General features: G+C 39.8%; 1 protein-coding gene and 1 long non-coding RNA gene across 12 annotated transcripts in view; one reads left to right on the top strand and one right to left on the bottom strand.

Moving 5' to 3' along the window:
- SGMS2 (sphingomyelin synthase 2) overlaps positions 1 to 26,047 on the bottom strand; it is an 87,404-nt gene that overhangs the window by 8,545 nt on the left and 52,812 nt on the right. For 5 of the 11 annotated variants that reach the window (XM_081552561.1, XM_081553077.1, XM_081552473.1 and 2 more), the window contains 2 exons: positions 11,647 to 12,346; positions 8,011 to 8,128 (listed from right to left, as the gene is read on the bottom strand). In XM_081552561.1, coding sequence (XP_081408687.1) covers positions 8,011 to 8,128; positions 11,647 to 12,101 — 573 coding nt within the window. In that variant the 5' untranslated portion in view covers positions 12,102 to 12,346. Of the gene's footprint in view, positions 1 to 8,010; positions 8,129 to 11,646; positions 12,347 to 12,441; positions 12,657 to 13,158; positions 14,389 to 19,265; positions 19,392 to 26,047 lie in introns of those variants that run through there. The other 6 variants (XM_081552740.1, XM_081552991.1, XM_081552647.1 and 3 more) reach the window with 5 other exon arrangements.
- LOC145531269 (uncharacterized) lies at positions 12,703 to 13,517 on the top strand. Its single transcript, XR_014072311.1, has 2 exons — positions 12,703 to 12,780; positions 12,917 to 13,517. It is a non-coding gene; the product is annotated as an uncharacterized LOC145531269 (long non-coding RNA).

Here is a 26,047-nt window from a genome sequence, read left to right as displayed (position 1 = left end):
CCCATGGACGGAGGAGCCCGGTAGGCTGCAGTCCATGGGGTCGCTAAGAGTTGGACACGACTGAGCGACTTCACTTTCACTTTTCACTTTCATGCATTGGAGAAGGAAATGGCAACCCACTCCAGTGTTCTTGCCCGGAGAATCCCAGGATGGGGAGCCTGGTGGGCTGCCGTCTATGGGGTTGCAGAGAGTCGGACACGACTGAAGCGACTTAGCAGCATGGTTGTATGGCAGAAATCAATACAACACTGTAAAGCCATTATCCTCCAATTAAAAAAAAGTCTCAAGGATGTATTTTACAACACAGGGAATACAACCAATACTTCATAATAACTATAAATGGAGTGTAACCTTTAAAAATTGTCCTAAAAAACAACCACAAACCTTAGGTATACAGGAAGTAATAGTGGACTGAGTGGGAATACATGAGAAATTGGAATACTGAAATGCTGGGCCACTAGATGGAAGACTTCGGATCAGCCTAATATCAAGTGAATAGGTTTAGAATTTCAAAGAATGATACTCAGAAATAAAACGAAGTAAGAGTAGACACGAGAAGAGAAATATAGAAAGACCATCAATGACTATTCTCTTGGGACGTGGGGGCACAGCTATGTGATATGCTGCCTTTCATACTCAGTGATGATCCTTCTAGGCAACTGGCCCCTGAAATGTAAACAGGCCAATCGTGGTGGTGGTTAAAGTCTTTGGCAGTGTAGACAGGTAGTGTGTCTAGTCCAAGTAGACATGCACTGGTGAAAGAGGGTAAGATGTGTACAGATGGGTGAGAAGACAGTCTAGTCTCCAAAGCAGGTGGAAAACCATCCTGTTCAGTCTCATAGGAACTGGGGCAGGAATCTTTGTCTAAAAATTTTTCAATGAAAAGTATCTTATGGATCTGGAAAGATTTCTGGTATTCAGACGACCCTTGTAAAAAGGCAAACACACTACGCTGGGCTGACAGTTAAGTGTAGGGCTCTGCAGCACCAGATGATGGGAAATAGGATTAGAGGTCAAGGTAAGAAACTGGAGGTTTGGAGGAAACTTAACCTCCTTCCAAAGTTGGCTTAAGCCGAGCCCAGGAGGCAAATCCGAGAGAACATACAGGTTTCATTGAGCTGACAGTCCTTAAAACAAACATGCTAAGTAACAGGTGACCTTGTCTTGAAAAGATAGATCTAGAAGGCAGTAAAGGATCCACAGGGGATTCCCAGGGGGTGCTAGTGATAAAGAACCTGTGCCTGCCAATGCAGGAGACTAAAGAGACACAGGTTCATTCCCTGGGTTGGGAAGATCTGCTGGTGAAGGGCACGGCAACCCACTACAGAACTCTTGCCCAGAGAATCCCATGGACAGAGGAGCCCCATGAGACCATGGGGTCACAAAGAGTCGGACACAACTAAATTACTAACACTTTCACTACTTTCTCGCTTTTCAAAGGATGCATACCTGGGAAAAAGAAGGACTGTTGACAGAGTTGGCAGGACTCACTGCAAACTACATGAAACGCTGTGAAAGCCCTTGATGTGCAGGATAGAATCTAGCATGTGCTTTATCAGATCTGAGGTAGACCTTCAGGAATTTCTGGTTGTGCGGTTGGTACAAACTGTCAACACTGAGATCAAATAAAAAGGTACGTACACTCCACCCGACCATTGTGTTCTCACTTTTAAGAACACATTATTCTTCACTTCAAAACCATAATAATTTTTTTTTTTAATTCACTCACCCATTCCAACTCAATGCTTGGATTTTCTAAGCGCAAACACACTTAATCCAAAGGTATAACCAAACCAGGAGCGAAAATACTACTGCCACCCATTCTCTTCTCCCCGCTCCCTTTCAGCAGTATTGAGGTATGGAGATTTCCAACAGCATTTCACAGAACAGAGGAAGGACTCTTCCTGCTCCTCCTGCTCTTTCTCAGTTCTTAATCTCTCAATCCTGTCACTGCTATCTTAGATGTCAGAACATGCTCAGCATAAATGCCAAATAGAACTTCAAGAAAGGAAGTTTAAAAAGAGGGTGGAAAGAAAACCAGGGAAGGGGCGGGTAACAGAGTTGAGATTAATGGATTATTTCCCGCGTGTGTGCATCCTCGGTCGCTTCAGTCACGTTCGATTCTTTGCAATCCCATTGACTGTAGCCTGCCAAGCTCCTCTGTTCACGGGATTCTCCAGACAAGAATATTAGAGTGGGAAGCCACTCTCTCCTCCAGGAGATCTTCCTGACCTAGGGATCGAACCTAGGTCTCCTGCATTGCAGGCGGATTCTTTACCTTCTGAGTCACCAGGGAAGCCCTGGATCTGTTCTATTTCATTGGGACCTCCATCATACACCACTTAAAATTCTAGTTCCTCTTAATTTCCTCATTTTTTATACAATTCTATGCTATTTCTGGATATAGAGTTGAAGATGTAAAAAAATAGAAAGAGAAGTATTGATCATAATAGCCAAAACAGACAGAGCTCAGTGTTCTCAAGGGTTCCACCAACTGTGACCTCCACACACCATTTCCCACAAAAATAACTTAGGTACAAAAGAGATCAACTTGGCTGCTGCCAAACCAGAAACGTTACCATCCAAACATTCCCTTCAATTTAGAAAAGAAGAGGTCCTCTGGACTTCTACAGCAAGGATGAGAGGGCAGCTTTCTCGGGAAAAGGAAAGTAGCTGTGCCAGTCCAACATTCCTGTGGACAAAGGGATTTGAAAACCTAAAGCATTTCATACGAGTCCAAATAACTAGGCCAACATCCGTCTAAACACAATTGTCAGAACTCAGATTTTGTGCCTGCAAACCAAAGCTTGGGCGGGTGGGATGAAGCAAATCATAACCTAAGGACGTAAACCCTAGGATGGAGAAGGAAGGAAGGCAACCAGAAAACTGCAAGTCAACGATTCTACCGAGGGCCTTTCAGTGCAATGGCTTCTGTGATCACACCCAGTGAGCAGCAAGTGACGTGAGGCATCAATGACCGGCCAGACATCCTTCCACAGCGAGTGGTTTCAGTACACACAGTTCTGTCACTGCTCTCAGTCACTGAGGGCATTCTATAGAGTCAGCAACAAAGGAGACAGGTATATTATCTAACAGTTTTGTAATCACAAATCTAAGGAGCACTGAAAGCCAGAGGCTGGACCACATTTAAAATGCAGTTCTGCTTCCTGTTCTGTCAAACCACGTCATCTCTAGTCAAACAAACTGATGTGTGTTTGCTTTACTGAGCCACAATCTAGGCACCCACAGCCTGCTGATGCTTCAGAAAGAGGTGCTGGGTCTTGACAACTGAACACAGGGGCTGATTAGCAAGGACGTTCCTAGAGCTTCCTTGTGAGTCTTTGCACCTCAGTTATTCAGCAGTACATTTGCTCTTGTGGCTTCTGAAAATTGTATGTTTTCCATAGAAGATAATCTCTAATTTACTTCTTTCTGTAATCATAGCAATTCATCCCTGTAAATCACACCTTTTACTAGGATGGGCTTGCCTTCTCTCCTGTGGCCATTTCCTCATTTAACCCACCACAATAACCCCTTAGAAGTGTTTATTATGCTTCTGAACTTCTCCCATGCCTTAAATTAGTTTCACTAAAAATCAGCCAATGTTTAAATTCAATATGTACACTGTTTTAATTATACACACTTTCTGCCTTGATGGCTTTAGAAAATTAGAGCTTCTCAAACCACACCTATATTTGGTGAAGGAGACTGTTGACTTCTTTAGAACAACTCTATTTTTTCCCTCCAACTTGGACATCTGCTTAGTGTCCAGTAAAAAATGTTAGGCTTTACTCCCTTGTCCAGAAAGCACATGATTTGCACGTTTCCTTTTTTATAAACCAGGGCACACTGGAGTCTAAGATGATTAACAGCTCTCTTGAGAAATGACTCTACCTGGAGAAACTATAAATTCTGCTTACAACAGTCTCAGTATCCATTCTCACACTCTGTCTCAGCAAATGGGTGAATTTAATTCAGATGACCATTATATCTACTACCGTGGGCAAGAATCCTGTAGAAGAAATGGAGTTGCCCTCTTAGTGAACAGAAGAGTCCAAAATGCAGTAAGTAAGTGTTAGTCACTCAGTCGTGTCCGACTCTTTGCGACCCCATGGACTGCAGCCCACCAGGCTCCTGTGTCCATGAGATTTTCCAGACAAGGATACTGGAGTAGGTTGCCATTTCCTTCTCCAGGGGATCTTCCCAACCCAGGGATCAAACCCGGGTCTCCTGTTCTTCAGGCAGATTCTTTACCAACTGAGCTACAATACTTGGGTATAATCTCAAAAATAACAGAATGATCTCAGATCATTTCCAAGGAAAATCATTCAACGTAACAGTAATCCAAGTCTATGCCCCAACCACTGAGGCCAAAGAAGCTAAAGTTGAATGGTCCTATGAAGGCCTACAAGACCTTCTAGAATTAACACCAAAAAAAATATATGTCCTTTTCATCATAGGGGATTGGAATGCAAAAGTAGAAAGTAAAAAGATACTTGGAGTAACAAGCAAGTTTGGTCCTGAAGTACGAAATGAAGCAGGGCAAAGGCTAACAGAGTTCTGTCAAGAGAACAACACACTAGTCATAAAAAACACCTTTGTCCAACAAGACAAGAGATGACTCTCCACATGGACATCACCAGATGGTAAATATAGATATCAGACTGATTATATTCTTTGCAGCCAAAGATGGAGAAGCTCTACACAGTCAGCAAAAACAAGACCTGGAGTTAACTGTGGCTCAGATCATCGGTTCCTTATTGCAAAATTCAGACTTAAATGGAAGAAAGTAGGGAAAACCATTAGGCCATTAAGGTAGGACCTAAATCAAATCTCTTGTGATTATACAGTGGAGGTGACAAATAGATTCAAGGGATTAGATCTGGTAGACAGAATGCCTGAAGAACTATGGACAGAAGTTTGTAACACTGTATAGGAGGTGGTGACCAAAACTATCCCAGAGAAAAAGAAATGTAAAAAGGCAAAGTGGTTGTCTTAGGAGAATTTAAAAATAGCTGAGGAAAGAAGGGAAGCAAAAGATAAGGGAGAAAGGGAAAGACATACCCAACTGAATGCAAAGTTCCAGAGAATAGCCAGGAGAGAATAGCAAGGAGACATAAGAATGCTTTCTTCAATGAACAATGCAAAGAAATAGAGGAAAACAACAGAATGGGAAAGGCTAGAGATCTCTTCATGAAAACTGGAGATAACAAAGGAACATTTAATGCAAGGGTAAGTACAATAAAGGACAGAAATGGTAACGACCTAACAGAAGCAGAAGAGATTAAGAAAAGGTGGCAAGAATACACAGAAGAACTATACAAAAAACATCTTAATAACCCAGATAACCACAATGGTGTGATTCACTAACCTAGAGCCAAACATCCTGGAGAGTGAAGTCAAGTGGGCCTTAGGAAGCATTACTACAAACAAAGCTAATGGACATGACGGAATTCCATCTGAGCTATTTAAAATACTAAAAGATAATACTGTTAAAGTGCTGCACTCAATATGTCAGCAAATCTGGAAAACTGAGCAGTGGCACGGGACTGGGAAAGGTCAGTTTTCATGCTAATCTCGAAGAAAGGCGATGGCAAAGAGTGTTCAAACTACCATACAATTGCACTCATTCCATACACTAGCCATGTAATGGTCAAAATCCTCCAAGCTAGGCTTCAGCAGTTCGTGAACCAAGAACTTCCAAAAATACAAGCTGGGTTTAGAAAGAAAAGGCAGAGGAACCAGAAATCAAACTGCCAACATTTGTTGGATCACAGAGAAATCAAGGGAATTCCAGAAAAATATCTACTTCTACTTCATTGACTACAATAAAGCTTTTGACTGTGTGGATCAAAACAAACTGTGGAAAATTGTTAAAGATATGTAAATACCAGACCACCTTACCTATCTTATCTGTTTCCTGAGAAACCTGTATGCTGGTCAAGAAGCAACAGTTAGAACTGGACATGAAACAATGGACAGCTTCAAAATTGGGAAAGGAGTACATCAGGCTGTAATATTGTCACCCTACTTACTTAACTTATATGCAAAGCACATTATGTGAAATGCCAGGCTGGATGAATCACAAGCTAGAATCAAGATTGCTGGGAGAAATATCAGTAACCTCAGATATGCAGATGATAACACTCTAATAGCAGAAAGTGAAGAGGGATTAAAGAGCCTCTGGATGAGGGTGAAAGTGGAGAATGAAAAACCTGCCTTAAAACTCAACATTCAAAAAACTAAGATCATGGCATCTGGTCCTATCACTTCATGGCAAATAGAAGCAGAAAAAGTGGAAGCAGTGACAGATTTTACTTTCTTGGGCTCCAAAATCACTGCAGACAGTGACTACGGCAATGAAATTAAAACACACTTGCTCCTTGGAAGGAAAGTTATTACAAACCTAGACAGTGTATTAAAAAGCAAAGACATCACTTTGTTGACAAAGGTCTGTATAGTCAAAACTATGGTTTTTCTAGTAGTCAGGTACAGGTGTGAGAGTTGGACCATAAAGAAGGCTGAGTGGGAAAGAATTGATGCTTTTGAACTGTGGTGTTGGAGAAGACTTTTGAGATTCTCTTGGACTGTAAACAGATCAAACCTGCCAATCCTAAAGGAAATCAACTCTGAATATTCATTGGAAGGACTGATGCTGAAGCTCCAATTCTTTGGCCACTTGATGTGAAGAGCTGACTCATTGGAAAAGACCCTGATGCTGGGAAAGATTGAAGGTAGGAGGAGAAGAGGGTGACAGAGGATTAAATGGTTGGATAGCATCACCAACTCGATGACAGGAGTTTGAGCAAGCTCTGGGAGATGGTGAAGGACAGGGAAGCCGGGAGTGCTGCAGTCCATGGGGTCGCAAAGAGGTAGATACAACTTAGCAAATGAATAACTACAACAATCTGAGCAAAAGGCCACTCTATCTTTCCAGTTACTAAAAACTTTGAGTTCATCCTTGATTTCTTTCTCTTAAACCCATATCCAACTTATCAGCATATCCTGTTTGCTCTGCCTTCAAAATATATCCCAAATGGAATGACTTCTCCTCACTTCCACTTCTCCTCACTCACCATCAAGGTTCAAGTTCCTACAATGGGCTAAAGGTCCCGTGAAATCTGTGGCTGCATCATCTCCACTTATCACAACTCTGTTCAGCCACACAGGTCTCCCTGCTTTTCTGGAATGCACCATGACTGTTATTTCCTTGTCCTGGAGTTCTCACCCCATCCACATGGCTCACTCTCTAATCCTGGTTGTCTAAAAGCTTTCTTATTGAAGAAGTTTTCCTGACCACTCTATAAAATAGTGTTGTTGTGTTTTAGTTGCTCAGTCAAGTCTGACTCTTTGCGATCCTATGGACTGTAGCCCACCAGGCTCCTCTGTCCATGGGATTTCCCAAGCAGGAATGCTGGAGTGAGTGCCCATTTCCTTCTCCCTGGGATCTTCCCAACCCAGGGATGGAACCTACATCTCCTGCATTAGCAGGCAGATTCTATACCACTGAGCCATGGGGGAAGCCTATATAAAATAGTACCTGCCCTCATAGTCCCTTTCATCCTTACTTAGCTTTATTGTTCTCCAACTGACAGCTACTTGACCTACCACCATGTAACAAGTTATGATTTTATTTATTCATTGCCATCCTTCCATAAGAATATACATTCTCAGAGGAGGAGAACTTCATTTTGGTCATTGCTATTATACAGTGCCTGGGATACAACAGGAACTTAATACTTTCAAAATGAACGGATGAATGAGAAAATGATAAGGCAAAAAAGCAGAGTCCAAAATCCAGCAGTAACTTCCGGATAGCAGAAAATAAGTTTTATGCACAAAGACGTACATTTTATTACTACATTTTCATTTCTCCCCCCAAAGACTAGAGCAAAGCAGAAAATGTGCTAGACTTCAGTTAACACATATGTGTCTAGGAGAATCAATAACAGAGAGCAGGTGCTCAATCACTGCTTAACATCTTCTAAAGGATAATTCGGAGGAGCTTACCTTTGGAGCACACTGGAAATGCATTCCAGGCACCGGGAGGGTAGTGACATACATTGTGATACAGCGATATAGGTATAAAGTTCCAATGATAAAAAAGAATCTGCGCCCCACTATTGACCTAAGGGAAAAATAGGGATGGGGAAAAAATAGGTTTACTGGGACTTTTTGATCCTAAAGGCAATATAAAATAATGTTTAACAGAATAAAAAATATCTGCAGTTTTCTGAACTAAAGATTCACATACTGCAATCAATCTAGGTGGATTGGGCCCCAAAGGTGTGATGAGTCTCTGGTGAGTTCAAGTAGTTTAAAGGTTAAACAACCACCACTCCTTAAAAAAGCACTCTTTGCCAGAGAATTCAATGAACCTCTCTCTATGTTGTCAGTCAACGCACTGCATTAATAAGCCCTCTCTTGGGAACACAGCAGAGGTATAAGCGAGCCACGGTCACAGAGGAATTTAGTAATGAGCTAAGGTGATACTACATAATTGGGCACATAGGGAAATGGGACAACTCATTTAACCTAAGTTATATAAGCAAGGGTTATTTGGGGACCATCCAAAAATATTCTGACAACTTCGGCATGAACTATTTTGTCTATGACTATAGAGATTTTCAGAGAATTGTATTTTGAAGATGGTCAAAGGGTCCTCGTGCATTTAAGAATATTTAAGAGTGAAGATGTAAATTTCACCCTTATTTTATGCATTCTTGATCAAAAGAGGCAAAAAAATTAAAAAATCCACAAGTCCTTTTTCACTTTGTATGTTTTGGTGGAGCCAGCTGTCTTGACTAACATTAGTCCTGTCCTTTGCCCTCTGAGTCCTTAGTGTAAGGCGGTGGTTCCTGGAAGCTGGCTCTGAGCACACTGTCTCCAAAGGGAAAGGCTTTGCCTGTCTGCACCACCACCTCATGGGTTCCTGAATGGGCATGGGAAGTTCTGAAGATGGGACTTCCCTAGTGGCCCAGGGGCTAAGACTCCTTGCTCCCAATGCAGGGGGCCTGGGTTCGATCTCTGATCAGGGAACTAGATCCCACATGTTGCAACTAAAGATCCTGCATGCCACAGGATCTAAGACCCAGGACAGACAAATAAATATTTTTTAAAAAATAAAAAAATAGTTCTGAAGATGGCCCTGCTGTGCAGTCAGAGATGGGTCTATAAACTCTGGGCTCTGGGGATTAAGACATGGGTGAGACCCACAAAGCCCTAGTTGTGACTTTCTTAGTACATAAAATATATTACTCCAGGTCCCCCATTTTCAGTGCTCTCAAACTTCCCAAACCAGTACTGATCAAAGATCTCTGGAAAAACGGACAGTTCCAGGCATGTGAAATATTTTAAGTTTTCTCTGAGACTGCAGTCTGCTACAGATCAAGGTCTAACTCAGGTAACTGTTGGGACTTCTAATTTAAAGAATTATGTACAAATATAATTTTAGCTGTCTGTCTCCAAGAGCTATTTTAAGAAGATTCCAAGGTTTCTGGGGTCAAAATATAGAGAGAAAAACCACCTTGACTATTTGATGAAAGCATTTATTTATTGCAAGGCATTTCTTTCAAAGGCATACTATTCTAGCATTGCCTTTTCTAGTACTGAAAAGGAACAGGTTATAAACATTGCTGACTGTCTCCATTTGGTTAAGTGAAAAACTATTCTCCCTTTGATTCAACCCCAGGCTCAAAAGTGGCACTGACTTGTGCTCCATGCTGTTAGACAAGGTGAAGTAATAAGCAGGAATTATTATGAGTCGATTATATTCACTCCAGTATTCACAGTTCAGCAGTACTCAGAACAGAAAATTAACTTAGAGGTGAAATATGCACTCTGCAGTCTTATTTAGTTTAAGAACTACTGCCAGTTATTTTTTTCACCATTGCTTTGAAGGTGCTCTTAAGTGAGAGTGAGAGTACAAGTAGAATTCTTTATTCAGCTGGAATGTTCAAAACAAGTTGTAAAAATTACTCCACCAGTTACTAAAATGTTAGATCCAAATCTACCTGAAAAAGGAAAATTAGTGCGATTTCCCCCAACAAGTTTTTGCTGGTGGACTGTGACCAAAACAGTGGATGCTATTAAAATACGTGGCTGGCTTGTGTGACTACAAGTTTTGATGTGGTAAAACCGAAGATGGCCATGGAGAGGCAGGTAACAACAATCCTCTGGAAGAACATTCAAACACACCAAGAAGGTACTTCAGGTTGGAAGCCAGCTGCTTACCAGACCCTGGAAAATTTCTATTTTCACAGACATATATGAATAAAACTTTGCTCTAAAATAAAAGAGAGCAAATACCTCTGGCCTGGGCAGTCTCTCTTATGTTGTGTCAATTCCAGACACTGAAGAGAAAAATGCTAAAAGTTTTTTAGCTTTTAGCATGAAGCATGTCATAACTAACACCTTCTGTTAAAAAGTTCTAAGACAATTGACAGCTATGTGATTCATTTATACATATTGAGAGAGATATTTTATTTACAAGAAAATGCTCAGGAATGACGTCAGTTTGTGGAACAAGTTTTCAAAACTGCAAACTTGATGTGGAACTCTTTAGAAAAGATAGATTGAACTCTTCAAATCTCAAAGCAACAACCACTTGAAAAAATAATACAGCATAAATTCCCTCTTCAAAAAATGATCTTGTGGCATTAACACTGAAATCCTATTTGACTCTGAAGTGTATTGAATACATTAGCATATATTATACTTTCAAAAGCCTTGCTTGTGGGCAATGTTTTGATCAAATTTATATTTGTGACTTAATTACTAGAATCTTAGCAGAGAAAAAAATATCTGAATGATGGCTGAAAAGAAAAGAGGAACTGAGGGGCCCCCCCTTTTTTAAAAAATGGGCTAGCAGTCTGAATTCACAGGGAAACAGAAATAACCACTTCAGAGCTATGTCCTATTTTTAAGTGTCTTCAAAGCAAAAGTACCTGGCTTACTACACTTCCTGATTTCTGCTATTCTAAAAAGGGAAGACTGAAGCCAGTGAACTGGATGCTCCTTTGTGATGCCGTTAGGAAACTAGAAGGCATGTTTACTACAGGTATGTAAAACCCAAACTGCAAGGACCCAGGTCTAAATGCAGTTTATTAAGCAAACTCTTGTGGTTGAATTGCTAATAGGCAAATGGAAAAGAAATGTAAAATCTGAGAACTCTTGAAGAGAGGCAAACCTCAAAGCCTGCTGTGATTGACTGTAAACCAATATAGTCATCACATTCTGAGTAACAGCCGGCTACTTTCCCCACCTGTCAAGAGCCTGGAATAACACAAGCATGATGAAGTGAACGTATTCCTTTCCAAGCCTCTTAATGTATCATGCAAATACCATAGTGCCAAGTTGCTTGAAATCAGAACTGCACCTTAAATTTACAAGCTTTGAGTCATCCACCACAGCACTTCTGCACCTTCACACACACCTGCCACTTCCATACAGTTGCTCAATAAATGCTGATGGAATAATGACTGGATTTACTCAAGGTTGTAGATCTTTCTGTCTCTTCTTTTCACCAAGTGCCTGGATAAGACTGAATTTATCAGATAAAACTGAGAAAGATCATTTCGATCACACATCTACTCACTTAAATATAAACCCATGGCAAACCCCCAAAACATGTTAGACCTTACTTACTTGTATCTCAAAAACAGCCACTGGGTGATCCATAATCCAACTAATATAATCCCATTTATTTCTGATACAGAAAATGCCCATTTCACCCGATCTATGTAATCGAAAAACTTGTCTGGGAGTGGAGGGCTGAGTTCCTTGGGAGGGACCCTCTCATGCACAACTGTGATCATGACGGTTGTCAGGACGAGGTTGAAAAGAGCGTACACGAAAGCAATGCCCGTTTTCCACCACTCGAGGGGAAATTTGTTCCTCGAGTCTGTGGGCATAGCAATTTGGATATAGTCCGGGTACTTTTTGGTGCCCTTCCGCAACCCATTGGATAAGCTCTTAGGTTTACTGTTGCCATTTTTGTTCTCTTCTTCGACAGGTTCAGCAGGTCTCGTGTAAGTGTTTGCAGGATCATTGGTTTGGTTTTCCATATGTTCCTCGAGTTTTGCTGTCTCTATGATATCCATTGTCCCCTGGTCTTTAGGTCAAAAAGGAGATGGTAAAGTTCTTGTTCTTTGCGGAAACTTGACTTTTTTAAATCCTTCTATTTCCAAGATCAACATGGACTCTTAAGACTGATCTTGTTTCCTAGTACAAAACATAGATGGTCTCCATCTCTCTAGTGTTCCTCCTGGGCCACCATCTGCTATATGTTCACCACTTTCAGGAAAGGAAGCCAATTTTCTTTCCCCCAAAGATGTTACTATCCCACCTGGAAAAACAAAACAGAACTCTGTTCAGAAACTGTGCTTGTCCACTTGCCAACCATCCAAAACAAAAACATTATCAAAATAAGGAAATAAATACCAAAGCCATTTGCTTTATAAATATATCGTCAGAACATAGTTAAAAGCTGCTGAGATGGAGTTTATTTATAAAACACTGAATTGTTTCATCTCGGAATTCTTCTCTTTTTGAGCTGATTTCAGTATAAATAGGAACATTCTAATAAACAATTCCTTTTAAATTTCTTTAAATAAAAGTCAGGACCCAGCATTGCAAACACTTCATCAGACACTATCACTTGTTGCTAACCATGAAGTCATAATAAGCCAGAACTTCCCCAGAGATCATATCATTCTTTCCTAAGACTGCATCTTCTCTATGAATCTTAAAGAATACAAAACTGTGATGAGTTGCTTACACGTATGGAATAATTGTTACTCTCTGAATCTGTCGACTTTCTATTTTCATAGTAAAAAACTAGAATCTTTAAGTGACTACTTTTCAGAACATATTCAAGATATTTTAAACGGTACTAACTCTGTTGATCCTTTTACAGTCAGAGATTCACACCATACAGAAGGAACACTGACAGCCTACAAAATAACACAGTGGAAATATACCAAAGCCTTACTAGCTATGTCTCATTTAGGGAGCAAATTCTACTTGTTTCTGGAAGAAGAAAATAATTGACTACAACCAACATGGTGAATTAGTAACTGAGAACATTTCCATGCAGCCACCACAATTTCTATCTGACAATAGAAGCGGGCACCCAGAGGACCAGCTCAGAGGACTTACCCACCGCAGCACCAGGGATGAAAGGTGCTCTCTGCTTGAAGCTCCACAGGCTCCAGAGAGCAGAGACTCCCCTCCACAGCACAGAGCACCAGCACCACCTCTTTTATATGGGCCAGCAATACAGCCCCAGCTGTTCTCAATTTAGGAAAGCAGTATTTTCGTCCTGCTGTAGATCCCAGCCATCTGAAGAGGCTTCCAAACCTCGTAATTAGTCCCCACGCAGAGAACACTGCACAACTTAAGCACCATCCTTTGCATTTTAAAGACCTCCCTTTCAGAGTAACCTCAGGGGGTGGAAATTGGGAGGAGGAAAAACTCAAAAGTGATGACAGCCAAGGCTTTATTTAACGAAAGAAAAAGGAAAGAAAGTTAAAATGGCACAGACGGTATGGACAGGCAGTATTTGTTGACAGTTGTGAATGGCAAACAGATCAACCAGAAATGTTTACTGTGCACCTAAACGTCCCGACACTGAGGGATATGTAGGGGCAAATAAAAAGAAGTTAAAAAAAAACCCATACACACCAACCAGAATGGCACCCAAAGAGCTCAAAGTCTAATCGAAGAGGCAGAACTGAAGTGATGAAACTTTGAAGACTGACTGGCATACTGTAAGAAGAATGAGGTGGATGGCTAGACAGAATATAGCTCTAGTTGTGTTCCCAGACATGTGTCCACAGAAAGGCACTGTCCATTTCCGAGGAAGTGAAAGCAAGAGGAAAGTTAGGCTAGCAGGGAGATGGAGGATCACTAAGAGATGGAGATCTGCTAAGAGCTATTACCTAAAATTTCGGGCCCCTCACCTTTCTCCTGGCCCTGGGAAAAGTCTCCAGATACTAAGGCATCAGAGCAGAGTGAGAAAGGACCAGGGCCCCTCTCTGTAAAATAGGTCTGACAGAGACTCTCTGCAGTGCCCTGGCTCAGTGTTGTGGGAAGAGTAGGTACAACAAAGAGGTGACTCAGTAAGGTATTTTCAAAAACAAACCATCAACACCATGGACAACTACTTCTAATGGAGGTACCAAAGCACCAAGTCAGCCATCGCTTGCTTCTTTTTGCCAACTTCAGGCTACTCCACTCATAGCATCTTGCCAAACCATCATCCAAATTCCATCCAACTTTACTACTCCACAATTGCTCTGAGTTTGGTGTTTGTGGGTGAAAGAAGCTTGTAATTTTGAAACCCAGGTCTACTCTTGTAGACATACAGATGGTCTTTAAAAGGTAGTTACCTAATTCTGGAACATAGAATGTAGAACAGAAGAAAATAGTTACCTTTTTTTTCATTTTAAAGAGGAAGCATTCAGCTATCTACCTACTGGGACAAGTGTGAGAATGACTGAAATAATTAATCATAAAGAGCTTTGTGCTCCTGGGAGGAAGAGCACTCTATGAGTACAAAGCCCATTTATTGTCATTAGTGGCAGGATTGATGTTTTCCTTGGGGTTTCATTAAGAAGATTAAATATACAAAGCACATCATCATGTGTCAACCAATCTTGGGACACAATGTTCATCACCACGATGATCATTACAACATACTCATTCCCACGGTGAGACTTTCCTACCAGCAAGTATCTGGAAAGTGACAAAAGCCACAGCAGTTCCTTTTGAGGCTGGCAAACCCATTAGGTCATTTGTTTAGGGTATACTCTGCCAGAGCCCAAGCAGATGAAAAGCTTTCCAAGTCTTCTTACATTGCAAAATACTAGAAGTTAGTCTAGATAATATTTTAAAAGTTTTAGATCCCTATAGACTAATCTTGCTTTTGAAGGCAAGTGCAAAACTCAGAAACTGTGAGTACGGTAACACTGCTTTGCTAGGGCTTTTTTTTTCCTTTAAGAACAAAGTATGATTTACTCCAGAAATATTAGCTTGCAAATTAGGAAATGACTGTAACTTGTATTTTACTAAATACAAAGAAATGTAAACCAAAAAGATATGATCACCTTGAGTGATGTTTAAAAGGCATTGATAAAATTCAGTATCCACTTGATTTCGGGGAGAGAAAGCACTCAACAGTAGGAGCAAAAGTATGTATATACAGCTATGCTCTTTCAATGCCAATATCACAATTTTAGCTGTGTAATATGTGTTCTAATATCTAGTGGAAAAAAAAATCTTATACTTTTCATCCCTAAGGGAACTTTAGGATCTTTCTGTCAAATTACAAGAAAATACATAATTTTGCTTATATGTTTTATTTTACCTCTATTATACCATAAAGGGTATAATAATAATATTACCATATTAATATACATTAATCACTTTCTCTTAATAATCCCAATAGTATTTTTCCTGTAATTTGACAAAATGATTCTATGGTTCATCAAGGAGTAAAAATGCAAGCAGCAGAAGCTTTGTACCAGTAGATATTGCATTACACAACTAATATTGGGGCAATGGCACCCAGTTATTCTATTTTGGGAATTTATCCCAAGGAAGTAAGGATGTACATAAAATATTTCTACAAGTATGCTTTCAATACATTTATAAGCAGAAATTGGAAACACTCTAATATCCAACAATAGGGAGTTAAATAAAGTACAGCCATCATAATATACTTAACATACTGTATTTGGATACAGTAACTACAAAACTGTGAGACAAGAATATAAATACTATATAAGAAGGATGCAGTATCAAATTAAGTACAGATTTAGATCTGGATAGATGTAGAGGGCTTCCCTGGTAGTTTAGATGGTAAAGAATCTGCCTATAATGCAGGAGACCCCAGTTCAATTCCTGAGTTGGGAAGATCCCCTGGAGAAGGAAGTGGCTACCCACTCCAGAATTACTGAGCTTCCCTGGTGGCTCAGATGGTAAAGAATCTGCCCGCACTGTGGGAGACCTGGGTTCGATCCCTGGGATGGGAAGATCCCCTGGAGGAGAGCATGGCAACCCATTCCAGTATTCTTGCTTCAGTAATTCCTATCAGAGGTTATGGTCTACCCAAAATGGAAAAGGAGTTATGTGACAGAGGTTCAAGGCTTGAAGAAAAGGTGCAAGTGTGAGGCTCATGACTCACCCAGTTCTGATCTGAGGCTCACGGCCAGCATCCCACAGAGGATACTAAGCACAAACATGAGCTCCAGTCAACAGGCTAAGAAACATTTTGCTTGTTAAAGTTGTATGTTGACCTGGTCGTACCTTTGGAGTGGTTAAAAAGATAAGATGTATTAACTGTGTGAAGTGAAAGTGAAGTCGCTCAGTGGTGTCCGACTCTTTGCGACCCTGTGGACTGTAGCCTACCAGGCTTCCTCCTTCCATGGGATTCTCCAGGCAAGAATACTGGAGTGGGTTGCCATTTCCTTCTCCAGGGGATCTTCCTGACCCAGGGACTGAACCCGGGTCTCCCACATTGCAGGCAGACGCTTTAACCTCTGAGCCATCAGGTAAATATAGTTTAAAAATTAAGGAAACTTATTGAAGTTTATATGTGGGTTTCAGTGTTTAAAAAGATGTAATCTGTTGAAGATAGAGGTTAAACACTGACCAAAGAGAATGTGTTGTTAACATCCGCAAATCACAATTATGAATGAAAGATTTAGATGTTGCTTAAAGGCTTAAGAAAAACAAGGTCCTGAAACAGAGTTGAATGATCAATGGAAACAAAAGAGCTGATGAGTTTCTTAACAGACACTAAAGCTTTACCAGCTCTTATAAAAGAAAACCCAGGGGCTTCCCTGGTGGTTCAGTGTAAAGAGGCTGCCTTCCAATATAGGAGACACAGGTTCGATCCCTGATCTTGGAAAATCCCACATGCTGCAGAGCAACTAAGCCCCTGCCCCACATTTACTGAGCTTGTACTCCGGAGCCTGGGAGCTGCAACTACTGAGCTCACATGGGCAAATACTGAAGCCTACGCACCCTAGAGCCTGCACTCCAGAAGAGAAGCCACCACAGTGAGAAGCCTGAACACAACAGTTATTAGAGAGTAGCCTGTGCAGCAACCAAGACCTGGCATGGAAATCAATCAATCAATCAATAAAATTTAAAAAAGAAAAAAAAACCCAATTGTCACCATAAAGCCATGAAAAAGTCAAGTTGTAGAATAAAATGGACACAATATAATAGTTCCCAAATATGTGTCAACTGTGCCTTGTGTATTATATAATTAATCCTTAGAACAACATTAGGAAATATTTTGTTTTAAAATATTTATTTATTTAGCTGTGTTGGGTCTTAGTTGTGGCACACGGACCTTCCTTGCATCACTCGGGATCTTCCAGCATGGCACCTGGACTCTCTAGTTATGGCAGGCAGGTTCAGGGGTTGTGGCACATGGGCTCCAGCATGCACAGGCAGCATGTGGGCTTAGCTGCTCCGGGGCATGTGGGATATTAGTTCCCCAACCAGAGATCGAACCTACCGAACCTACCCTGCAGTGCAAGGCGGTTTTCTCAACCACCGGACCACCATGGAAATCCCAGGAAATATTTTAAAGAAAAGAAATTGAGATCATGTGAAATGCTCAAGGTCAGACAGGTAGGAAGTGGCAGAGCTCAGATCTGAACCAGGAGTTCTATCTCAGGAGTCCCTGTTCCATCACAGAGGTCAACAATATAGTCAGTGAAAAAGATTGAGACAGTTAATCACAAGCTTTTTTTTTAAAAAAAGAAGAGATTCATAAACACATAGGAAAGCCTCCAGATAACATTATAGGCAGGATCCCAGTTTAGCTAAGAAATTTTAAGCCTATAAAAGTTTTTTCAGAGACCAAGACATCTTAGCTTTTCCTTACTAACATTCTTAGAGCTTAATTTACTTGTAAAAATCCTTCTGCCTAAAATGGATAAGTGTTAGTTAGTATGATTACAGAAAAAAGGGTGCCTTATGAGTCATGGCATTCTATTTCAGAAATGCCCATAAAATTTGCTAAATATTTTTACTAACAAGTTCTTGAAAACTGAAAAGAAGACCCACTATTTAATTTAAAAAAAAAAGATCATGTATATTTGTGAAATACTTTCCCAACAAAAGTTACATGGAAAGGCATCCTTGCCAGACCCTTACAAGTCCCACATCTGTATTATATACAGTAAGAGTGACAGATTTAAATTAGGGAAATGGGCAGGCCTGTAAGGTAGCATTGTGACACTATTCTGAGAATGGACTGGGAGAAAAGTCTTTATTTAAAAGATAGAATTAAAAAAGCAGCTACTGTGATGACTGTAATTCTGAACTCGGGGAGAGTGATGCTTGGGTAGAGAATAAACATTTTGATTTCTGGTACTAATTTGCTATCCCACACTAAGATAGACTAGACAACTTTAGTTCTGTAACTAGTTGTTATAAGAGGAAGACTCAGCCTATCAATAGTGGTTGCTGGTGGGAATGGAGAGAGACTGCAAATAGGCTGCCATTTTCTTTTGGAGTAATGGAAATGTTCTAAAATTAGATCATGATGGTGGTCGCACAATTCTGTAAATTTACTAAAAGTCATTCAATTATATGCTTAAAACATAAATTTTATAGGATGAAAGTCATAACTCAATTAAGCCTTACTTTAAAAAAAAGCTATAGCCCATCAAGACACATAGTTTCTAAAAAATTAGAAACCAAAGACTAACCCATGTTCTGTTATTATATATTCCAGGCTCACTTATCCCTTTAAAGTGTTGTTATTTACCAGCTGAGCACTTCCTTAGCAGTGACTGAAAAAACATACATTTTACAGTTTTCTACAGATAGGATCAAGAACTAGCCAATAAAATGCAAACTGTTTAACAAAATTTGTGTAAACTGTGCTTCAAAAATAAACTTGTAAGTAAATAAGATGAAGTGACAAAAAACAGATGGGTTTTCTAACAGAATTCATCAAAATTTACTATGAGTTGGATCTCAAGGGGAAAAAGTGAGGATCTGTTTTCTTTTTCACTATTTAAAAAAAACTGGTCACTTTAACTGGTGAGGTAGTTTAATACTTGTTGAAATGAATATTTATTGACACAGAGCAAATATTAGCTGTGCAAATTTTAAAACAATAAATTTGGACTCGTAGTATTTCACAAGAAGTGATCATCTGGGGTCTGCCCATAGGGCGGTGCAGCACTCAGCCAGCAGGAGCTGTTTCTGATGTCACTAAGTTTGATAGAGTAAAGTACCTTTACTAAAATCTGCTGTGCAAAGTGTTCCATAGGATGTTTTCCATCTTGTCTTCTATTTCTTTGTCATCTTTTTATTTATGGCTGGAGAATTCCAAAGATTAGATCCAATTCCAGGAGAGGAATCTTAAAGAGAGGTAGAGTTCCAGGGAAAGACAATTTTAACAATCCCTGGTACAATGCAGAATATGTGGTAACAAGGAAAATGAATGAACAAATGCATAAATAAAGGAATGAGCAAGTAGATGGACAGATTAGATAAGTAATCAGACAGACAGATGAGACCCTGAAGATAGAAGAGGGCTATAAAACAAGGTCTAAAGCTAGGGAATATTTTAAATAATCCTTTACATTTCTTGGGGATATACTCTAAATCAGAGGTTCTCAGAATTAAGGGGTAGAGTGGGGGAACACATGTTTTTCCCAAATACTGGATGATGTCTGCCCCAAGCCGCTTTCCCCACCTCCATTCCTGATACATCAAGGAGTTTAGAGAATTTCTGGAGGGTGAGGGTGGGTGGGCTTTCCAGGTGGTTTCTCCCTCCTTTGCCTGCGTGTTTGCAGGGTTTAGAAGAAAGAACAAGGCAGGAAACTTCTACTTCCCACCTCTTTATGGATTTACAGCCAGCGTGATAAACCCATGACCCTGGAGAATAAGTAAAGAGGGTTGAAGTCTGGTATTTGTGGTAAAATGCTTATATCTACTGCGGCAGGCAAGCAAAAGACCTTCCTGATAATTTAAACAGACATTTGTACCTTTAACAACCTGAACTGTCTATTAATTTCCGAGCAACCCTGTCCAAGAGATGTTTGGTCCGAGAATTATTCCGCGCTAACTGGTACCACCTGCTCCCTGTTTAATGGTCAAACAAAAGTCGCAGGCACTGGTTTAGGAGAAACACCCTGAGGGCTGTATCAGAAAGGTTAACTCTAACAGCCCAGCTGAACAACAGTGGTAATTATCTGCTTCTTCATCTCCAGCTTCCGTATATACCCCAAAGATTTATACACCTAGAAACTGATTCCCGTAGGTTTTAATGATTATTACTCTGTAGTAGGAGTCTGCACAGATTGCCTACTCAAGTGAGAGGTTTCTAAAAATCATAAAAAAAACACATTCCATTTAATATTTTCAAAAGATAGTGGAACTTATGTTTTCTTCTAACAGTGGCTGGTCTGAGAGCAAAGCAGAAGCTGGGTCTAACAGCTTAACATTATCCTCTCTAAACCATACATTTTCTAAACCATATTAGAGATCTCATTCTAAATAAATAAATAGATCACAGTCAAAGTCAACAGCATATTTCTTTGTCAACAGCAACAACAACAAACTTTCTAGATTTGGAAGTGTAGTCTCTTACTCTAGGAAAACCGTGAGAAGGAAAAAAAGAACAGTTTCTTCAAAATAATTTCATAACTCTTTCCTTTAATAAAGCTGCTTTACTACATGTCTTTCAGATTATTTTAAAATATACTTATTGATTTCTCCCTTTACCATGTCGTGACCAAACTTTCTGTTTTATACAATTTCAAAAAGTTTGCATAAAATAATACTAACAGGCTATTTAAATGAGTATTCAGAAAAAGTGACATCTTGGAACTTTGCTTGATGTTTACGAGTACATTAGAAGAAAGTCTTAGGACTTTCTTTTGAAGTCTTAGCACTTTCTTCTGAAGAAGAAAGTCTTCACTCAGACATTTGAGTGAAGTCATCTTTAAGCAAGAATCTATAGAAAGGAGTTAAATAATCCTGCTCTAGGGTGGAGGCAAAGGGAAGACTTCAGGACAAACATTTAACCTGGGGCTGTGGTTAGCACATTTTATAGTTGTAAACAGAGGCAAATGCCTAAGAACAGGAAGCTTACTCAATCCCCAGGGCTGCTGTAGAAACAGCACCTAGGTACACTTGAACACAATTTCCTTGTAGAAGTCTAAAGTCTAGAATCAGACATTTCAATATGCATTTAAAATACAATGGGTTCCTTGTTACTATATTTCTGCTTAGTGCACTGTGTCAACAAAACAAGAAATAGCTTAAAACAACCTCAGAGATGAAGGGGAACACTTCCTGTTAGCAAGAATTAAAACACTGAAAAATGAAGGAAAAGGGAGGTTCTAGAGTCTGCACCCTTAGCAGGTTAGTCCCATCTGCTTGCTGCAGTTGAGGTGTGGTGTTCTTCAGGCTTTGGTAGAGGGCAAAGAGAGCAGGAAGGCTAGACAGCTCTTCAAGTCCTGTGCTACAGCCCATCTGGCATCCTCAAGGCAGAGCACAGTTTCATATAAGGAAAGGAAAAAGTAAGAGAGGAAAGCAGGCATGGAAGAGCCAAGAGAAGTCTGTATAAAGCCTCCATTTCTCATTCTCTTATGCCAACCACAAAAAGGTTCTTTTGCATGACTGGCCGAATAAGCCACTGCTTTCAAATGGTATGAGGCTATAAAAAGTAATACTTTCTCCAAAGCCATTAAGGTCACTACACTTGGCTTCCAGAACTTAAACTACTATGGTGTATTTCAATAAATTATTTCTTGCTCAAAAGCACTTATTTGACCAATGTTTCCAACCTTGGCTTTGGTTTCTGCAAATAACTCGAACACAAGGAATGGCACACGTGGAGAAAAGGCAGCAAGAGTAACTTAAAAGATGAAAATCCTGAATCTAACAATGCCACTTTTAACAAGTTTGAGGAATGCAAGTGAATGTTAAAATTGGGATTTGAAATAGATCTCTAAAATACTTATCTATTGAATTTTTACTTATCCTAATAAATTAAGGAAAAGAAGAGACTGTCACAAAATGTTTATTTCTTTAATTTTCACCAGAAAGTTTGCATATGAAAAAAACTCACTTGAAGAAAATAAAAAGAAATTTGGTTTATACATCATAGCATTTAAATACTATTTTAGGAAATATTAGTAAATACTTGGATATTCAGAATAACTGCCAACAGACATGGTCTGCTAAGGACAATGAGGCTGTTCAGAGGTAAACCTCAATGTCTTTAGCAAGAACAAATGATCCAGGAATCTTCAGCTGTTGTCAAAACGTTTTGAGGCACTTCTCTCTCAAAACAGACAGCAGGCTCCCTCAAGAGTTTTGTTTCCTTTTGTGACCAACTGTGCTGGTTCACAAAGTTGCAAAGTCTCATCAACAAATGTGTCTTTTGTTGCCTGTTCTACTAAATGTTCCCTGTATGGAGCTTGAACCCTCTACCACAAAGCGTAGGTGGCTGTTGGTATGATAAGGACCATATCTGAGTGATTACCTACATACCATTGGTTTTGTAGTGACCCTTAACCCTTAGCCAACTGCCCGTTTCCCTTCAACAAAAATCCGGAACAATATACAGTTCATCTTGTATTCTCTTAGAAATACCATAACATGAGAAATTTTGTTCTAATATACCCAAGCTGTCCCTCCAGGAGATAATTAGAAAAAGAGAGAAAAGAGTTTGGAAAGAAAGATACAAGAAAATGAGTCAGAGTTTTTACAAGGAAAAGAGAAAGACAATATAGAAAAGTACAGACATCAGAGCTGACTCAAATGGCTTCTAGGGGCCCAGACTACGTCCCACGAAAGGACACTTACAGCTTGGGGAGTGCAGAGGGGCGCTGGAGGTGAGCATCAGTCCTTTTCATCAAAACCAGGAGAGCTCCAAGGAGTTGGACAGAAAACCAAAAAAGTGTGGTAGGGATGCGGAGTGAAGGGGGAGTTGACACTGTTAAACAGTAACATAACTTTGAAAGTATGAGGACTACCTTTACTGAAACATTTCTATCTGAGCAATAGTAAAGAAAGAAAAGTGAAAGTGTTAGTTGCTCAGTCGTGTTCAACTCTTTGCAACCCCACCGACTGTAGCCTGCCAGGCTCCTCTGTCCATGGAATTCTCCAGGCAAGAATACTGGAGGGTGTTGCCATGCTCTTCTCCAGGGGATCTTCCCAACCTAGGGATTGAACCTGGGTCTCCTGCATTGCAGGCAGATTCTTTACCATCTGAGCCACCTGGGAGTGAGTGAGTGAAAGTTGCTCAATCGTGTCCGACTCTTTGCGACCCCATGGACTACACAGTCCATGGGATTCTCCAGGCCAGAATACTGCTTCTCCAGGGAATCTTCCTAACCCAGGGATCAAACCCAGGTCTCCCACATTGCAGGCGGATTCTTTACCAACTGAGCCACAAGGGCAGCCCGAGCCACCTGGGAAGCCCCGAGCAATAGTAAATACAACCACAACTGAGTCAACATATGAAACAATCAGATATCCTATTTAGCAGAAATGGTTGGTTATCATATGTAAATAAACAAAAATATATCATTTAGCATGTATTTATATGATCTATATTATATCTATATCTGGCTATATTATTCTTTATAGATAGATTCACTACAAGTAACATTATGATGATCTATTTAATCAAGGCTTTCACGTAGGGCCTCGGCTTTCATCTTTCTTTCTTTGCATATTAAATCAGCTTTTCATTTCCACAATCTTTGCAGTAAGGGAAGATGATTTGATGAACCCAATCCCTGAAGTACACCCTCAAAAGCCACTAGAAGAACTTGGAAAGAGACAAAAGAAACAGAGAATGACTTCTGCTGGTTTATCCATGCAGTGCGGAGAAGGCAATGGCACCCCATCCCAGTACTCTTGCCTGGGAAACCCTATGGACGGAGGAGCCTGGTGGGCTGCAGCCCATGGGGTCGCAAAAAGTCGGACACGACTGAGCGACTTCACTTTCACTTTTCACTTTCATGCACTGGAGTAGGAAATGGCAACCCACTCCAGTATTCTTGCCTGGAGAATCCCAGGGATGGAGGAGCCTGGTGGACTGCCGTCTATGGGGTCGCACAGAGTCAGACACGACTGACGCAACTTAGCAGCAGCAGCATCCATGCAGTGAGTGAAGAGTGGTCAGAAAAGGAAACAGAAGTAGAAGATAAAATTCTGAGGCTCCATCTCATAGCCAGAGTTCATTTCCTTACTTTCTACACCTCCTCTGACAAATCCTAAGAAAAGAATTCCTGTGACTAAATGTCTCCCAATTACTAATAACAAAAACTTCCTACAGAATGTCTCAGTGACAGATTAAACACACAAGCTTCTACTCTATTGTAACCCATGGATAAGAACACTGGAAAGTTACCTTGAAACAAAGCCTATTAAAATGTAATTTAAGCTGTAATCAGAAAGAAGCATAAAAAATACAAGGATCATAAATTGTACAATTTTTACGAAAACCTCTGTCTTTTTAAGCATGTGAGTTTTAAAAATGTTTACACTTCTTGACATATTAACTACTACTGAGAATTTATTTGGGAACAGTTTTAAATACAGAAAAAAACATTATCCAAAAATATATTTGGTTAAACATTAAAGCAATCTAAATGTCTACAGCAGACATTTTGAAGGATTCAAGAAATACATTAGGGCTTCCCAGGTGGCTCAGACAGTAAAAAGTCTGTCTGCAGTGCAGGAGACCGGGTTCAATCCCTGGGTCGGGAAGATCCCCTGGATAAGATAATGGTAACCCACTTCAGTATTCTTTCCTGGAAAAACCCACGGACTGAGGAGCCTGGCAGGCTCCTCAGTCCATGGGGCTGCAAAGTCAGACATGACTGAAATATATTATACTTTCTGTTTAAAAAACAGCATCATATTTTTATTTTCATAAAAATTTAAATGCATGACATTAAAAAAAAAAAACAAGTTAATAAATACACCCTAAAGAAGGTAAGGTGTTAATGTTGGTTGTGGGACTTACCAATTATTTTTTTTTCCCTCTGGTACTTGCCTACTTTCTCCAAATTTTCTGTGACAAAAGTGTTTACCCATATATCTATTAATAGATACAACTGTATTCTCAGTTTATAAATATTATGTTTAAGATTTTAATGATGAAGAAAATACAATATGATTTCAGCAATGTAATGATGTATGTTACACATATATTTTTAAAAGTCTGAAGAAAATATACCGTATATTAATACTGCTTAATGAATTTATGGGTGATTTTAATTTTTTTCTTTATTTTGGATTGTATTTTCTAATTTTCCATATTAATCATTGTTGGTTAGATAGCATCACTGACTCAATGGACATGAATTTGAGAAAACTCCAGGAGATAGTGAAGGAAGGAAGCCTGGAGTGCTTCAGTCCATGGGGTTGCAAAGAGTTGGACACAACTTAGCAACTGAACAACAACAACAAATAATCAGGAAAACGCTAATGGTTATTTAACTATAAGAGTATTGACAAAGTTAACAGAGAAAATGTGCTTCTGTTCTTTAAAAAGGTATTTTGTTTTGTATAATTTCAAGTATGCAAAAAATGCATCTACAGAGAAGTCAGAGCACAAGCACACTAAAATATTAAGAATGGTTGTTCAAGTGGTAGGAGTATGAGATTTTTTTCCCTTCCTACATCTGTGTATAGTCCACATTTAGAAATATTTTCATTACCAACGTGTCATTTTATACTAATAGCTAAAAGTATTAGAAACCATGTATAGTTGTTGCTATTATTTCCACAGAAATATTTATCCACTGAAATCTTTATTTCATGTCTTCACTCAGCCTCAATTAACTGCAATAAAAAGCATATGTTTAGGGACTTCCCTGGTGGTCAAGTGGCTAAGACTGTGCTCCCAATGCAGGGGGTCTGGGTTTGATTCCTGGTCAGGGAACTAGATCCCACATGTTGCAACTAATAATTTAAATGCTGCAACTAAAACCTGGTGCAGCCAAATATAATTTTTTTTTAAAGTATATGTTTAGAATTTTGCATT

This window comes from Giraffa tippelskirchi, chromosome 1 (genome assembly GCF_054371585.1).
Source record: "Giraffa tippelskirchi isolate mGirTip1 chromosome 1, T2T-mGirTip1v1.2.pri, whole genome shotgun sequence".
NCBI classification, from domain to species: Eukaryota; Metazoa; Chordata; class Mammalia; order Artiodactyla; family Giraffidae; genus Giraffa; species Giraffa tippelskirchi.
This window is presented reverse-complemented; position numbering and strand designations above follow the sequence as displayed.